This window comes from Sciurus vulgaris (assembly GCF_902686455.1).
Source record: "Sciurus vulgaris genome assembly, chromosome: 6".
Lineage (NCBI taxonomy): Eukaryota > Metazoa > Chordata > Mammalia > Rodentia > Sciuridae > Sciurus > Sciurus vulgaris.
In genome coordinates, this window is record NC_136466.1 from 36,504,514 (window position 1) to 36,522,551 (window position 18,038).

Below are 18,038 nucleotides of genomic sequence, written 5' to 3' on the forward strand. Positions count from 1 at the left end.
AGAAAAATGCAAATCCGTGAGAAATAAGTGAAAGTGGCTGTCACTTTTCTCCTAAGATTGTTCTCCACTGGGGTGTGGACATGGGGGAGGGTTTGAAGAATTTATTCATTTCAGTTGCTATGCAGAATTTCATGGCAACAATATAACTGTTTAATCATCATTCTTGAAGAAGAAACCACTCTGTTGTTTCTAATATTTTGTCACTTTGAACAATGTGGCAGTAACCATATTTATACATACCTCTATAGCCCATGTGCAGGAATTTCTTTATATAATTCATCACAGAGTAAAATACTGGGTCAGGGGGATGACAATTTTCAACATAAAAGATATTCTGAATTGCAGGAGTTTATCTTGTTTATGTCCTAAGGAAAAAGAAAAAAATAGCTTTTAGATGTTTGCTAATCAGAAGGGTATGAAACTGTACCTCGCTCCCATTTTAATTTGCATTTCATTGACTACAAGTAAGCATTTTCCCACAAGATTTGCAATCCAATTTCCTTCTGGAATTATCTGCTTATATATTTTCCATTTTATTAGGATATTTGTACTTTCCTAAAAGATTTGTAGGATGTATTTTATATTCTATATACTAATCTTTTTTCATTATATAAATTAAAGTATCTCCTAATCCCTAGCTATATTTGTTAACCTTATTAATAAAGTATGTGTATATTTTCTGTTTGTGCACATATACGTGTACATTCATGTGTGATGAATATCAATCCTTTGTTTTATGGCTTTATTCTTCTTATAAGAAACGAATTTCCAAGATAAGGACATAAAATATTCTTCTTTATGCTCTTTTGAAAGTTTCAGTATCTTGCTTTTTCACATTAAGTCTTGAATCAACATTGTCTATGGTATAATAAAGAGATCTACTTTTTTCCTTTCAGATTACATGTCTCAGCAACATTCATTGGACAGTCCAGGTTTACACAATAATTTTTCCTTTGTCGTGTATCAAACTGCAATATATACATGAATCTATTTCTGGTACTTCTCTTTTAGTTTGCCATTTCATCTTCTATACCTATGTTAATATCGCTTTATCTTAATTCCCATAGACAATAATATCTTAATGTGAAGCCAAAGCTCATGTCTCCGTACTTTTATAAAATTCTCTTTTCTCTTCTTCACTGTTTTTCATATGGGTATTAGGATCTATTAAAGCTCTACCAAAAGAATTGTTAGAATTTTATTGAAATAAGTTGGAGAATAAATAGAATTTACTTGGGAAAGATAGACATTTTAAGAACAGTCTTTGAATTCATGAATATGTTAGATCTCTATGCTTATTCAAATCTTTTTTGTGTATTTTCAGAAATTTGTTATAAATTTCTCCATATAAGTATTGCCCATCCTTCTCCCTGTCCCTGGCACATGTTCTACATGATAACTGTTAGTATTTCAGAATGCTATTGATTTTTGAAGTTATTTCTAACCTAAACAAATAACACAAAATGTGTCAAGTAATTAAACTTGAAGTTTACAGTCCAATAGTGTTAAGTATATTCACCATTATTGTGTGGTAGATCTCCAGAACTTTTCATCTTTCAAAATTGAAACTGTATACCCATTAAATAACTACTCTAAAAGGAAAAAAAGTACTTCTCCCCATTTCCATCTCCACTACTTCTTGGTAACCACCATTCTATGAATTTGACTGATCCTGATACCTCATATAAATAGAATCATACAGCATTTGTCTGTTTGTGACTGGCTTACTTCACTGAGCACCAAATTCTGAAGGTTCAACCATGCTGCAGCATGTATGTCAGAATTTCCTTCTTTTTTAAGGCCGATTAATATTTCACTGTATTAGTTATCTTTTTGTCACTTTAACAAAATACCTCAAGAAGTTCACATAAAGAAAAAAGGTTTATTGAACTCACAGGTTTGGAAGTTCCAGGTCCAAGACCGAGGGGCCCCATCTGATGTCAAAACATGTCAGGAACATGTAACAGGGAAAATAGTCACATTGCAAGACAGAAACAGAAAGAGAGAATGTTCAAAAAGGCCAGGCTTTCTCCTTTGACAACAATCCTTTCATGAGAACTACCAAAGTGGTCACATGAGAAATACCTTATGCCCTCAGTGATATAAGCACCTCCCACTAGGCCCCACCTCTCAAACTTACTACCACTTCCCAACACCACCCCTGGCAGACCAAACCTTCAAGAATAATAAATCATTCAATACTACTCAAACCAACACCTAAACCATGACATCCACTGTGTACATGTCACATTTTACTTATCCATTCATCCTTAGATGGATATTTAGATTGCTTTCACCTTTGGGCTAATGTGAAAAATGATGCTGTAAAGGTGGATATGCAAATATCTCTTCAAGACCCTGCTTTCAATTATTTTCCAGAGGTGGAATTTCTGGATCATATGGTAATTCTGTTTTAATTTATTGAGGAACTGCTGTATTTTTTTTTCACAACAGTTAAACATTTTGAATTTCTACCAGAAATACGCAGTTTCCAATTTCTCTGCATTCTTGCCAACGCATTAGTTTTTTATAAGTCATTCTAATTGACTTGAAGTGATATCTCACTATGGTTTTGATTTGTATCCCTATTGATTAGATGTTGAACATCTTTTCACATTTTTGCTGGCCATTTCTATCTTTCTTCAGAGAAATGTCCATTTAAGTCCTTTGCTAATTTTTTTTTTTTACATTTGCACAGAATGTAATATTGTAGTGACAGTACTGAGGTTGATTGTTACATACTATCAAACTCTGTATTAAATGGTTATATCTTAGTTATTTATACAACATTGGTCCCATAACATAAAAATAGAGAACACAATCTGGAAATTTATCTTATTCAATGTTCAGAGATAAAAGGGTTAACCATTCTTTCCATTATTTTCTGCAGGTAAGTCCATGTTCACACTGAAATATGATGGCAATTAAATCCTGGCATTTTTCCAAGCTACTGTATGAAAAGGATGCTGAAGGCCATCACTACACAGCATACCACAACATAAGGACTCTTTCGTTCACCAATTCTGGCACACTTCCAAAATATTCCCAATAATCCAGTTTTATTTCTGTCCAGTATGCTGGGTGCCAAGGACCGGATATAAGCACAGGTACATATAAGCAGCAATATTACAGTCAACAGACTCTGAAAATTGAAAATGGCAGACATAGTGAGGCCAGCGATGCCCCAGCCACATCACCCTTCTGGGCCCAGGGCGGAAGAGGCGTGCACGCCCCCTGCCCTTCTCGCTCTCTTCAGCAGGCTAATTTTTTAATTGGGTTATTTTGTTATTGAATCATAAGAGATCTTTATATATTATGGATATTTATTATCAGGTACATGATTTGCAAATATTTTCTCCCACTCTGTTGACTGATTGTTTACTCTTTTGTTTTTGTCTTTTAATGCATGTAAGTTTTTAATATTGATGTAGTCCTATTTTATCTATTTTTACTTCTGTTGCCTATGCTTTTGGTACTATTTACCATTGCCATATCCAATGTTGTAAAGCTTTTTTTCCCCAAGAGTTTTATAGTTTTATATTTTATGTTCAGCTATTTGATAAATTTTAAAATTATTTTTATATGAAATAAGGTAAAAATTCAACTTCATTTTTTTGTATGTGGATATCCAATTTTCCCAACACTGTTTGTTGAAGAGACTGACCTTACTGTATCATATAGTCTTGAGAATATTGTTGAAATAATTTAGCCAGAGATGCAAAGGTTTATACGTGGGCTTTCTTTTCTAGCCTCTGAGTGCCTGGCAGCAGCTGAGCACCGTAAAACAACTTCCTAGACCTTCCTGTGCAAGCAGGGAGCCCCTGTGATCTCTTCTCAATGGAAATTTTTACCTTTACATCCTTGATCCTGAGATAGATGTGGTTTTGCCAATTCTGGAAATGCCCTCAAAAGCTACTTTTCCTATTGTCTCTGTGTAAGTTGCTTAGTATCTCTTTAGTGGCTACAGTCTCCTTAACAACCACTATTTCCTTAGCCCCAGTTTTACTTTCACTGTTTTGACAAACTACAAGTTTTTTAAGTCTTTTTGCTCGTTTCTGCTCCTGATTATCACAGTAAACTTGTCTAAATGCCACCAGCAATATTTATGCTGCCACCTGAATGCTGCATTGCCTTGAAATTTCCTCCATCAGACTAATTAGTCCATCATCTTTAAATTTGGCCTCCCAGAAAGTCTCAGGCATGCACAAAATGTAGAAAACTTCTTCACTAGAATGTAACACAAATGGCCTCTAGTCCAATTTCTAATACAGTCTTTCTTCTCTGAAATCTCATGAGCCCAGTTTTTACTGTCTCTAGTCCTAATTTCATTCTGGTCCTCTGAGCTCCCACCAGAATCACCCATTAAGCTCCACTGACAGCATTCTAAAGCTTTCCAGTTTGCACTTTCCTTTTCTCAGGCTAACACCTTCTCCATCCTCCCAGAACCTCCCACCCCACAGCTGGCATCTCTATCTGTTCAGGAATTCTACCCTCATCTACCTGTTATTATTAGGTCTTGGGAGACAAAAATCCTAAGAGCCAAGAAAAGCACCCTTATCCTGTTAAGAGGCAGATTCCTTCTTCATGAAATACTCATTACCTGTATTTCACTTTGCTCACTTAGGTTAAAGATCAGTCGATTTCATGAGGCAATAGGTTCTGAAGACTCTTCCAACGCTTTGCTCTCACTTCCCTTACAATCTCACCAGCAACATCTTTGGTGGTAACTGTTATCATAACCTTTCCTTTAGGAAAGATATTTGGTATTATAGTCATTCCATTTCATCCAAAATTCCACTTACTCTTCCTATCATTTATCCCCAAATCCAGAAAATGACTTAAATAACTATTGCAAATATTTAAATAAATACCAAAAAACAATTTAAATGCCCAGCAATAGGGAAATTGTTAAAAAATAAACACGCTCTTTTCCACTCGATGGCCAGTTATGCAGCTATTAAAACAATGTGATAAGACAGGAAAATGATTGTAAAAAATAATATGTGAAAAAATAATAATACAAAGTTAAATATATAGTGAAGACAGCTATCTTTCAAACCATGCAAAAAGTAAAGATTTTTAAAAATGCTAAAGTGGTTGTATTAAACTGCTGGCAATGTGGATGACCTTTTTTTAATCACTACCAAATTGTCTTTAATGTTCATATATTACTTTTATAGGGAAGTTCCTATTCCACTTTAGATCTTGGAAGGTACTATAGCTTCCAGTTTTCATGGTAAAAAGGCTCTTGGGAACCTGAACCTCCACCTATGCTAGTAAAGCAAAGTGTCCAGACCCATGAGCCCTCAGTTAAGTGCCATTGTTATCTTACCCCCAAATGCCTGCATTTCTTACCTCCTCAGGAAACCCCAAATGCCATCTAGAAGATAGAACTCCATCAATATGGTCCTCAGCTGCCATTTGAATCCAATTTTGCAATGTACAGTGAATGGGGATGGAAGATGGTGATTGTTTTCAAGCAACTCAGCAGGAGTGAATTTTTTCCTGTCCCAAGGTGAACTGAAATACTTTCCTCCCTGTGGAATCCCATTCCTGATCTGATGACAGGATTTCAGGAAGATGAGCATAAAGGGTAGGACAAACTAAAAAGGGATCCTAGTAGACTGTTTAATTCCTCCTAGTGCAAACTGGAATTAGAAATGTATGTACCCCTATAAAGGCAAAATCTCAGCCATTCCCATTTGGGGCCAAACTGCCTCCACAGGGAGACTGATGGTCAATGTTCACATAACACTCCTGATTACAGTGTGCTTGTGAATTCAGAAGCTTTAGCAGTTGGGGCCCATTCAAGAGATGCTGTCTTTCCCTTGCTGGCCCTAAAGCTGCTGCTGTGTCTGCCTGACCATGAAGGAGTAGCCAAGTGACCATGAGATGCTGGAGGGACCAGGATATTCTGCAAAGCAATTCAAATGTGAGTACTGGGGTGGGTAGAAATGGTGGCACGACCAGTCATGGCCCACATAACAGGACCATAGACCCTGTGTCCTCCATTAATTCTCTGCAGAGTTTCTGTTCAAAACAGCTGTAAGGGGAAATCTCAGCATGTCCTTAAGTCTCAATTATCACAGAGCTTAAAGAAGTTGCTTTAAAAGCATTTAAAGTTAAAAGTTAAAAGCATTAAAAGTTAAAAGCATTCTTTACCTAGACCTATAGATGCCCAATGAGTAAATAAAAGCAGACTAAAACTTGGCATCTCTGCCTTCATTTTGTGATTTACTTGCTTATTATTTTAAACTTTGTGACCTGCTCAGCTCTGCACATAGACATGTTCATCTAAGGAGTGTTTATAAACTGGTAATACAAGGCTTTTTAGCCCTAAATTTACCTAACTTTTCTTATTTCCCTTCAAGATTGAGGCAAGATTTGCAGAAACCTATTTCAGATCCTAGAGTAGTGTCTAGAAGTCTCCAGGACTAGTGTCCTACCTGGTGAAGCCTTACAGGCACCTCACCCCACATTGAGACTGCCCTTGTGATAAGGGCTTCACCAGAGCTACCTTGTAGAAGCAGAACTTAAATAATAATCAACCAGGCCACAGTTTGACCAAGACTTCTTCATTACATTCCTCTCACTCTCTACCCCAATTCTTCCTCCATTTAAACTAAAAGCTCATGTTAGCACCACAAAAATAGGGCTAAGATATTTGGTCTCACTTTGCTTTCCCATTATGGACATATTGATTAAAAACTCCTTTCCTGCTTTTTACCATTTCCTTTTCTGTTTGGTTTTTGGTGCAAGTAGTCAAACTTGGTTTGTTGAGAAACCGAGTCAGGCCTCAGCCCTAGGATTTTGGTAACACCACCTGGGTGTGGTCCTTGCTCAATAGCTAATCCAGTTTGCCACTCTCCTGGTGCTCTTCTTCTACTCCATGGGCCAAAACCTTTTCCCCTCTGAACTATTTCAGGTGGCAATCTACAGTCTCAACCAAGATGACCAGAGGAAATGTGAAATAAGGAGCACAGATACACAGTTCAAAGCACAAGTCACCTGATGTCTGCAGCCCAGTTCCCCCACTCCTCATTCTGCCCCACCCTCTTCCTGTTATAGCTTGAGTATGTATTATTTGAGATGCTTTGGACCCAAAGTGTTTTAGATTTCAGAATTTTGGATTTTGTAATATTTTCATGTATAGCTTGGGATGGGACCCAAGTATAAAAATGAAATTCATTTATACCTTATACACATAAGCTGAAAGTAGTTTATGTAACACAATATTTTTAGTGTACCTGAGTTTTGGTGATATGAGATCACAGGAGGTCAGGGGTAGAATTTTCCATTTTTGGTGTCATTTTGATAGTGAAAACATTTTAGATATTGGAATATTTCAGATTTTGGATTTTCAGATTAGGAATTAACCTGTGTGGGATATGTGTTGTTTTTCCAACAAATTTTCTTATTACTACTATTATCCTTCTGATAGACACCTTAGTTCACAATACTTATTCAACAACCATTTCTCAATCTTGTTTATTCTTGTTAACTTGTGTGTGTGTGTGTGTTGCTGGGGATCAAACCCACAGCCTTGACATTGTAGACAAATATTCTAACACTAAACTACATCCCCAACCCACTTCACTTAATATTTAAACACAAAACAATCAGGGGTTTCACATGCATTAGACAATTATATTTATCCAGCTTATGAGTAACAGTGTTCACAGTTTTTTAATCCCATGACCTCTCTCCATAAAGAAGATACATACTTTCTATTCTTCTTGTTCTTCTTGCTGAAATACATTCTTCAATAATTTTTTTATTGAGGATCTGTGAATGATAACCTTCCTTAGGTTTTACATATTTTTATCTTTAAATGTTTTTATTTTTGTCTTTTATTACACAAAAAAATTGATTGAATATAAAATTTTAAAAGGATGGTTAATTCTTCCAGCCTTTTGAAAATAAAGGTTCCCTCTTCTGGAACCTTTGCTATGGATAAGAGATCTACCATCAGCTGAACTGTCACGCTTGTTTTTCTATAATTCAGGATAGTTGTGATAATTTTCTTTCTAAATATTTCTTCCTCATTCTTTCAATTTTCTTCTTCTGAAATTTCTGTTATACAGGTGTCAGAACTTGTCAGTTTAATCTTGTCTGTTCTTCTTTTCTATAAATCAGATAAGATTATTGCTAATAAAATTAAGATTGTAATTGTGGTAACATATAACAAAAGTTTATCATCTCAAAAATAAGAAGCAACCCCAAGGGAATAACCTAAGAGTATGTAAAGGCCAGTTAGGGACTTTTGCCCAAAGGACCTGTGGAATATGTTTCCTGCAGCATAAGATCTCTGTATAGCCTCTCTGATTAGGCTTCTAATATGGCAAAATGGGGAGCAATCAGCACTCTGCACACTGACCATCACTAGCGCGAAGCATCACTAGCCCCGCCCCTTTCTTTGTCATTAGGGGGCTTCAGGAGTTTTAGCCCTACAAGCACTGGAGATGATCCCTTTGGGCTGAGGCAGAAATGTTTTTCCTGTGATGAAATCCAGGATGGTGAGGAAAATGCTGCCTACCTCAATCTCACTTTTTCCAGTGTCAAAACTGCAAATCCAAAGGGACTTTTTTTCTACACACCACCCATAAGTTTTGGGGAGCAGGGGTCATGGTTACAGAGATCAGTTTTTCTTACCAGCTTATCATTGTTTTCCTTGTGGCCCAAGGGATCATCATACCCTCAGTTTTGAGTTCTGGATATTCTGGCTGGTAATTTTGTCACTGCAAAGTTGTAATTGGGTTTCAGGTTTCTCTCTCTCTCTTTTTTGTTTGAACTGGGGATTGAACCCAGAAGTACTTTACCAGTGAGCTACGTCCCCAGTCCTTTTAATCTTTTATTTTGAGACAGGGTCTTGCTAAGAGGCTCTTACTAAATTGCTGAGGCTGCCTGAACCTTGAGATCCTCCTGCCTCAGCCTCCCCAAATCACTGAAATTAAAAGTGAGCACCATTGCACTAGGCTCTGTGATTGGTTTTCTATGAGAAAGAGCAAAGCCCAATCAAACATTTGTACTCTACCACTTTGATGACATCACTCTCCCAAGGTTTTTTTTTTTTTTTTTTTTTTTGGTGTGTGTGTGTGTGTGTGATGCCAGGCATGGAGACTTACACCAGTAATCCTAGAGACTTCAGAGGCTGAGGCAGAAGATCACAAGTTCCAGGTAAGCCTTAGCAACTTAGTGAGAACCTGTCTCAAAATCAAAACTAAAAATAGCTGGGAATGTGGCTCAGTGGGTTCAATCCAAAATCCCTCTCCCCTCAAAAAAAGTTTTCTCTGTGATGATTCTTTACATTTTAAAAAGTATCTTTATTAGCCTTTTAAGTCTTAGTAGCCTTTTTAAAGTCCATGAGCTCATGTTCTTATTATTTAATTTGTTGGCTATCTTAGCATTAGATTTCTTTTTGTGTTTTAGAACATTGGTTGACACATTCATTTTCAGTGGAAAGTTTTTAGTGGTTTTCTGTGTTACTTTTCTCTTAATTCTTCTTTCCCCTATCTTCATGCACCCTCTCCAATTTATCTCTTGTCTATCAGATTTTTGGTTGCCTCTACCAATCCAGAATTGGTATTTATAATGGATGGTAGAAATAAATTTTCTAAAGTGATGTCAGATATTTGGGATATATAATCATATATTTGGGAGCCTTTTACCCTACAGAGACCAATATTACGATGACTGGTTCATATATGAGGAAAACATACCAGGTGCCACTGTTACCTGGCAAGTGTCTATCCCAGAGCCTGGGCAGCTGTGGTGGTTCTCTGGTACTGGTTCTTGTGATTCTGTGGGAAAGAATTCAAGTGAAACACGGAATAGTAAGCAAAAGTTAAACAGAGAGAATAAGAAGCAAGGGTACAGCACAGAAATGGTACAAACCATCTCAAAAAGAAGACAGTGAGGGCTGGGGTTGTGGCTCAGTGGTGGAGCGCTTGCCTGGCATGTGTGAAGCACTGGGTTTGATTCTCAGCACCACATATAAAAAATATATAAAATGAAGGTCCATCAACAACCAAAAAATAAAAAAAATTTAAAAAAGACAGTGCAGCATTCACTGAGCTAGAATGTAATAAAATTAAGGCCCCATGTTCTTGCCTCAATTCTCCTGACTCTTAATCAGTTTATTGCCATTTGGATAGCCCTCAGCAAACTTTCTTTGTGAGGGGCTTGATGTTCCGCTCTCCAGGGTGATTGGGCAGTTGTGACATGGTCATAATGTTGGTTATAAGAACTGGTCTGGAAACAGTTGTTTCCCTTGAAGGGTTATAATTAACTACTGCTGGGTGAGGTTTTGACATACCAGATCCCACTTTCTTCAGGACTGCTTCAATTAGGGTTTCCCATGATTTTAAGTAATAGTTCCCTCAAGGGATTATAATTATCAAAGCATGAGGAAGTTTAGGCATTCCAGTTCTCGTTCCCCAAATGCTTATTGCATGTTTCAATAAGGTTCCCTGTGGCTTCAGTTTTATGACTTCTGGATTTTTCTTAATGCACATGCCTAATGTCTGTCCTTCATTGTCCTTTTCTTCTACCCACCTGTTCATGACTAGCTTTTTGTTACTGTGACCAAAATACCTGACAAGAACAACTTAGAGAAGGAAAGGTTTATTTAGAGCTCATGGTTTCAGATTCTCAGTCCACAGATGGTTGACTGTATTGCTGTGCGCTCCAAGTGAGGCAGCACAACATGGAGGAAGCGCCCAACAGAGAAAAGCTGCTCATTTCATGGTAGAGTCTGGAAGCAGAAAGAGGGAAGGGAGGGGGGTCTCAGGAAAAATAACCCTTCTAGGTCACTCCCTCAGTGACCCACCTCCTCCAGCCACACCCCACCTGCCTACAGTTCCCACCCAGTCCATTCAAACTAGGATGGATGAATTAGGTTACAGCTATCATAATATAATCATTTTACCTCTGAATATTCCTGCATTCACAGGAGCTTTTGGGGGAACACCTAATATTCAAATCATGATACTAACCTACTTAACACCATCTGCTATGGTCTCATTATCTTTTGTATCTGTTCCAGATATAATTATCTTATACTTAACTAATTTGATGTGTCCTTATATTTCTTTTATTATTTAACATATTGTTTCCATGAGTTTGGTGGGGAGATTTTCAAAGTGTTAACCCACTTGCCATTTAGATCTAGACATGGGCATATTATAAATAAATATGGCAGATACAAATTCAGTTTCATTTCACAGATAAAATTCCTAATTTGCTTCAACCAAACTTTTTATCGCAGATAAAATTCCTAATGTACTTCAATCAAACTTTTTATCACTGCAATTTTTAAACCAACACTATCCCACCACCATCCTAATGAATCATGCTGACTACCACTACTGCATTTTGGTAGGAAGTGATCATATTACTGATTTTAATGGGAATGGTACATCATGGTCTACATGTCCCATCATGGGTCTATGTGCCAAATGAGAAGAGAATTTGAGACTGTTTCACAGTTCATAGCTCAAAGTTCTGGCACCTCTTGGGAGGGAGTTGTCTCAGGTCAGTAAAAGGGAGGGAGGCAAGGAGACAAGACTGTTAGCCAAAAACACTTAAGAGTGATCCAGTTCTGTCTGCACTGAACTTTGGCCCACTCTAGATCAATGCTTCCGCTTTTTTGAAATGTTCAAACACCTTATTCTTTCCTCCACTCTGGCTCACCACATGCTTGCCACAAAAACATTTCCTCTTTTCCTGTTAGCCTTGAAATCTCTAGATTATAATAAAACTTTATACATTTATCTTAAGAGCAAAACTTATTTAGTTCCTATGAGCTACTGAAAGGAGGCAGACAACAAACTATTCAACCTGAGCTCAATATGATTGCTATAGGGACCTTCTGAAGAAGCAGTCATAATACTGCTTCCAGAGGAGTGTGACTTCCTGCCTCATGTCTGTCTGAACCATAGCTTCCAAGAGATATGACTGAGATCTTCATTGCCTCTAATTTTTTGAGAGAAGAAAGTATATACTTTTCATAAATATTATAGATGTGCTATTATGTAAATGTGGATCCTTGAATATATTAATTTGCAATGAAGACTGATTTGTTGGTTGAAGTGAATTACATGAGAGGTCCAGGAGGTGGAAAGTGTAAATAACACAAGATGTAACAGAAAGGGAGAAGAAAAATGAGCTGAAAGAGGAGAAAGAAAAAGAATCTAGAAAAAAATCAGGGGTATCAGTTCAGTTGGGGATGAGGGGTGAAACAACACGTGTGTGCCATCTAACTAGAGTGGTGAAATGCCAGGCCATGGATGGGACATAGATGTCCATCCCTATAGGGTCCAATTCAAGAAATAATATGGCAATGACAGGTAAGTCAGACTAGCCTTTATAGGTGAGATTTTGCCCAAAACTTTTTAATAAAACCCACAGGTAATGGTCATCAGGCTCTGTTTTGCAGTTTCAGGAAATCAATATTCTTGATTCATCCATAAGCAAGCAGTCAGGGGAATCAATTTAACCAAAAACCCACAAGAGACTATGCAAATGAAAATCTCAATACCTAACAATTCACCCAGTCATCAGTAGAGGGCACTCCTACCTAATGAAGATCAAATTCATATTAGAAACTTGTTTAGCAAGTCAAGAATTAAAGGTAGTTAATTCTGGGCAGTGGGGTTATGGATTAATTTTGATTTTAAAAATTTTTTCTAATAGTTTCATATTGAAAATATGCTACTTACATTATTATGAAAAAATGTTATTTAAAATTTGTCCTGCAATACTTTATTGAATGGTAGAGAAAAAAAATAAATGTGTGTGTGTATGTGTGTCTATATATGGCAAAATATTAATTGCTGTTATCTCAGTGGAAAGAATATGGATTTTCTTGGTACTAGTCTTTCAATTTCCCTACGGGTTTGAAAACTTTCATAATAAAAACCTGGATAATATTTTGAATACAAAATTGAAAAAAACATTTTGGAAGAATAAAAAAGATTCATGTTTAATTCAAAGACAACTTCTACCCAGGTAATAGAAACACTGTCCTATATAACAATATCCTCACCCCTGGGTATTAATGAGAAATAGTATCCAAGAGTTCTAGTTACTACTTTCACTTTTCAAATTACCTCAAAACTTAGCAGCTAAAAACAATCTTTTTTTTTTTTTTTTTTTTGCTAGAGGGTCAGAAATTCTCAAAGGGTTTGACTGGGCAATTGTTGCTTAGGATGTCCTGTGCAGTTTCAGTCAGAAGTTGGCTAGGGTTGCAAACATCCAAAGGCTGCACAGGTCTGGATATCCAAGATGGCAGCAGACAATGCTAGCTGCCAACCATTTCACCTGGCTTCTCCAGTGAAGTGGTCTCAAGGTGGTTAGACTTTGGGTTTTTGTTTTTGTTCTTTTGTTTTTGTTTGGTACTGGGGATTGAACTCAGGAGTGCTTTACTTCTGAGTTAAATTTCCAGTCGTTTTTATTTTTTTTACTTTGAGACAGGATCTCATTAAGTTGCGTAGGAACTCCCTAAATTGCTGAGGCCAGCATTGAAATTGGAATCCTCCTACCTCAGCCTCCCAAGTCGCTGGGATTACAGGTGAGTGCCACTACTCCCAGCTTAGTCAAACTTCTTATATGGCAACTCCTGTGCTCAAAGCCTCAAGCTGAATGTTTCAACAAATGGCAGAAGTCACAACCCCTTGTTATAGTTGAATATTGAATGTCCTCCAGAGGCCAATGTTAAAGGCTTGGTCCTTAAGTATTATCCTTGGGAAGTTAAGGAACCCAAAGGAGGTGGGATTTTGTGACCTTGTGGAAGGTCTTTGGTCGCTGGGGTTGTACCTCCCAAAGGGGATTGTAGGATTCCTGCTCATCCTCTATCTGCTTCCTGGCTGGAGATGTGAACACTCATTCTGACATGCACTCCAATCTTGAACTTTGAACCTCCAGAACTGTGAGTCAAAAAAAACAAACAAATCTCTCTTTACTTCACAAATAGCCTGTGTCTAGTAATTTGTTACAGTGAAAGGTACCTAATACACCTTTTCCAACCTAACTTAAATTCACATAACCTCATTTGCATGGCATGATTTCATGCAGGACTGAGGCAGCCATTCCCACAGTGGGGTGCTCTTGTTGCCTTCCTCAGGAAAGGTGTGGAGGGCCCTTGGTGAGGACTCAACACCACTCACCCCTGATCCTGAAGGTTTTTTCCCTTCCTAAGTAGAAACTTTGAAAAATAAACGTCATTTGCAAGGAAAATTTTTGACAGGTTTTGCCATATTACCTATACTCAAGAGACTACTGACTCTCAGGCATGGTGGTGCATGCCTGTAATCCCAGTGACCTGGGAGGCTGAGGCAGAAGGATCACAAGTTCAAAGTCAGCTTGGGCAACTTAATGAGACCCTGTCTCAAATATAAAGGACTGGGGATATTCTTAGTGGTAATGTGCCCCAGTACTTAAAAAAGAGAGAAAGAGAGAGAGAGACAGAGAGAGAGAGAATGAATATGAATGTTGTCTCTTGGTAACCATGCTTCCTTTCTTATATATGTGGTAAAAAAAGATTTAGCTGAACACATGCCTGCCAAGGTAAGACTCCATTTCTCACTTCCCCACACTTGCAATGAAGATAACTAACTAGATTAAGTTCTGGTGAATGAGTTATGAGAGAATGGCTATGTACACTGGTTTTATTTTGTAAAGGAGTAGGTTTGGCCTCTTTTTCCTTTTCCTTCTTCCTGGGGGCTGGAACCAAGGCACCATCTTGGACCATGAGTTAGGCGCCATGTACTGAAGATGGCAGAATGACAAAATAGATGACTGAGTTCCCTGGTCCACCTGTCCTTGTCAATCAGCATTACTATGGTTGCGTGTGGCCCTGAAGAATTTCAGCTGTCATGTGTGACCCTGGGAAGGCCCCAGCCCCCTTGAGCACTGTAGGACATGTTTCTCACACAACCCACTAGAGTTAGGGACCTAAGGAGATTTAATTCTGCCTTTCACCAGGTTATGGTTCCTAATGTACTTCCCTCAACCTCCCCATCATACTACCTCTCCAGCTTCTTCAGCCACTGTCACAAGTTTGGTCTTCCAGGCTGTGTGTGGTTCAGGTCTCTTTAGTTGCCCACACAATTACTCCCTTCTTCCTTAGTGACAGGAATTTTGTTCTGAGTAAGAATGAATTCAGCTGAAAAATTGTTTTTCCAAATCTCTTTTGTTGATAGGTGTCTGTGTGATCCAGTTCTGGCCAGGGAGCTGGGTTAGGTGCTATCGACTTTCAGAAAAGGAAGATGGCAGCTGGCATCCACCTTTTGCCACCTTCTCCCTTCTTTTTTCTTCCTACGTGAAATGTAAGTGTGCTGGCTGGAGCTCCTTCAATCAAGAAGTGACATCTAGGATGGAAGCCTCAAGCTAAGTAGAGTAAGATAGAGATGTAGGGCATTTAGGGTCCTGATGATATCAAGAACCACTATGCCAGTCCTACCGCTCACTGCCATAAGGCACAGTGATCTGGGTTTCTTGCTATATGCATCTGAATCTAATTCTGACACATTTATATCAGAAAAAAGAGAGTCAGACTTCTAATAAGCCAAGGGAGGCAGTATGGGAAAGTTTAACAGCCTCAGTACTGCCAGGACCCTTTTCTACTCAAACTTCATGACTGCCACTCTGTTCTCTCCAGGCACATGTGGGGTCAGGGGATATCAGTAGAGAGGAACCAAAATGAACACCAAGAAAAGGAGGAGGAGGAGATTAACAGAGACAGGGATTTCCAAGGGACTTTGTTTACATTGCTTCCACTTATATTAATCTCCATAACCACACCAGGAGGTACTACTGTTCTGGTCCTACAGAAGAGGCTCTGGCAGGACAAATGACTGATCTGAAGTCAGACATGAAGGTAGGGGGTCCATCACCACCATGTGACTTTGGCTATCAGACCTGCTGTCTATGCATCAGGAAAGATGTGGCACTTGGCCCCTACCAGCAAGGTTCTCTGACCTGAGTTCCCTATTATAAATTCCCTGTGACTTGCCCAGGTTAGACAGTGGGTGAGTGGGAGAACAGGTGGGGGTCAAGGGCGCCTCTGGTGGTAAACCACTTAACTCTACATAGGTCTTGTGAGGAAGTTTGAAATCCCATTTGTTAAAGATATTGAAGAAATAAACTTGTATGTTTTGTAAATTTGTATGTTTCAGAAATATATATAAGCTAAATATTTACATAACTGTGGGTTTACTGATAAATGTTTTAGTCAGCTCTTAGTCTTTTTGTGAACAAAAGACCTGACAAGAACAATATTGAGAGAGGTGAGTTTTCTTTGGCTCATAATTTCAGAGGCTCAGTCTACAGTCAGCTCTGGGCCCAAGGTAAGGCAGATCATCATGGTGGAAGGGCATGGAAGAGGAAAGCAGCCCAGGTCATGACAATAAGCATGCAGAGAGAACTCCTCACCAGGGACAAAAAATAAAAACCAAAGGCACACCCTCAGTGACCTACCTCCTCCAGGCACAACCTACTTGCCTACAGTTACCATGGTTAATCTGTGGATTAATCTAAGTATTTCACTTCTGAAAATTCATGCATTGCCTCACGTGAGCTTTTAAGGGAGACCTCATATCTAAACTGTAACAATATTTTATCTATCTAGGTATGTAAGAAGTCTGGTAGGTATACAACCAAGGTATAAAGAAAGATGTGAAAGAGTGTTTTGATTTCTTAAAATAAACATTATTAAGGAAAAAGAAGCGAATTTTAGAAGCGGCAGTTTGACATTAACTGCCCTCCACCTCCCACCCTCCTGGCCTGTCCTTTGGCAACCCAGTTTTGATAGAGAAGTCCACTGAAGGCTTAGCATAGGCCTGGCCAGAGACTTCACACATTTATCTGCACTGGAGGTGATTCACTCAATGGATGAGATCCATCCCACAAGAGTGAAGATAAGAAGAGGACAAAGGCCAAGGCAGAAATAGCTCTCCTAAAGCTGCTTCCCCAGTGCCCATCCCTTTTGGGTAGAACTCGCCCAAAGACCCCTGCCACTATCTGGTATAAAGCTCCAAAGTGGTTTCTGTCAACCAAGTCATTTAGCCCCAGGATTTTTCAAACCCACTAGTGAAATCAAATTGATGGGTCACAAGCAACATTGAAAAAAAAATTAGCAAAGAACTGAAACTCTCAGAATGTGTTGCATATGATATGGATAGTTTTAGGAAAGATCTGGTATATTTGTGTGTTCTGGGTATTTGTTAGTGTAAAAAAAATATTCTCACTGGGTCACTATCAGGAGTGTCACTGCACAGCCTACCCTGGTATCCACTATGCACCCACCTGGGGAGAGGGAGCTACCTAAGCCAGCAGAGGGCGCACAGTCCAAAGCAGTTACCTGAAGGGCTTAGATGCCCTGGTTCTCCCAAAGACCAAGCCTGAAAGGCTGGCTTCCAACCATCCTGCAGAGGGTAAAGCAGCTCACCTCTGGAGATTAACAGTAGGAGTGGAACCTGCGGGCCCTCTATGCCCTCAAGCTTGGCCTCTTTCCCATCTGGTTCCTTCCTTAGCTGTTTGATGGTTTCTCCTTCGTGTTCTTCCGATAAGAATCATTTGCCTTCCTTCAACTTTTCCACTTCCTATCCACTTTACCTTAGTGCTCATTCTTCCCTTTTTTAACTTTTGCTCCCCTTTCCCAAGATATACACTAACACACATTTTTCAGACAGTTCAGCCTTTATTTTTGAAAATAATTCTGTAGATTCCACTTTCTTCCATGAAACGGAGGTCAGGCAAGAAATAAAACACACAAATTCCTTTCCAATCTGCCATCTGCATCCTGATCTGTAAGGACATGGCAATATTTGGGGGAGGCTCAGCAGAATCTGATCCATGGATAGGGCTGTCCTGGTCTCAGCTACTCTAACTTACACGGAGAGAGCCACCAGAAGCCAAAGCCTTCAAGGGGAAGGTGTGCACCAAACCCCAGGGAGAAAAGGACACAAAGAGCTCATTTGTCTCCCACCAAAGCCAGCATGGAACCCTCCTAAAGCAACAGGGAAGGGAGTGATTTTTAA

At 38.8% G+C, this 18,038-nt stretch overlaps 1 protein-coding gene and 1 pseudogene across 2 annotated transcripts in view; both read right to left on the bottom strand.

The window, feature by feature from the left end:
• Nucleotides 1-18,038, bottom strand: part of LOC306663714 (olfactory receptor 2Y1B-like) — a 51,352-nt pseudogene that overhangs the window by 10,015 nt on the left and 23,299 nt on the right. Inside the window, exon 2 of the transcript XR_013766672.1 lies at nt 9,736-9,800. The product of XR_013766672.1 is annotated as an olfactory receptor 2Y1B-like (transcript). The remainder of the gene's footprint in view (nt 1-9,735; nt 9,801-18,038) is intronic.
• On the bottom strand, nt 2,691-3,233 carry LOC306663748 (protein kish-A-like). The gene has a single exon (XM_079144318.1). It carries the CDS (start codon nt 3,164-3,166, stop codon nt 2,948-2,950), a length of 219 nt encoding a protein of 72 aa, XP_079000444.1. The 5' UTR covers nt 3,167-3,233; the 3' UTR covers nt 2,691-2,947.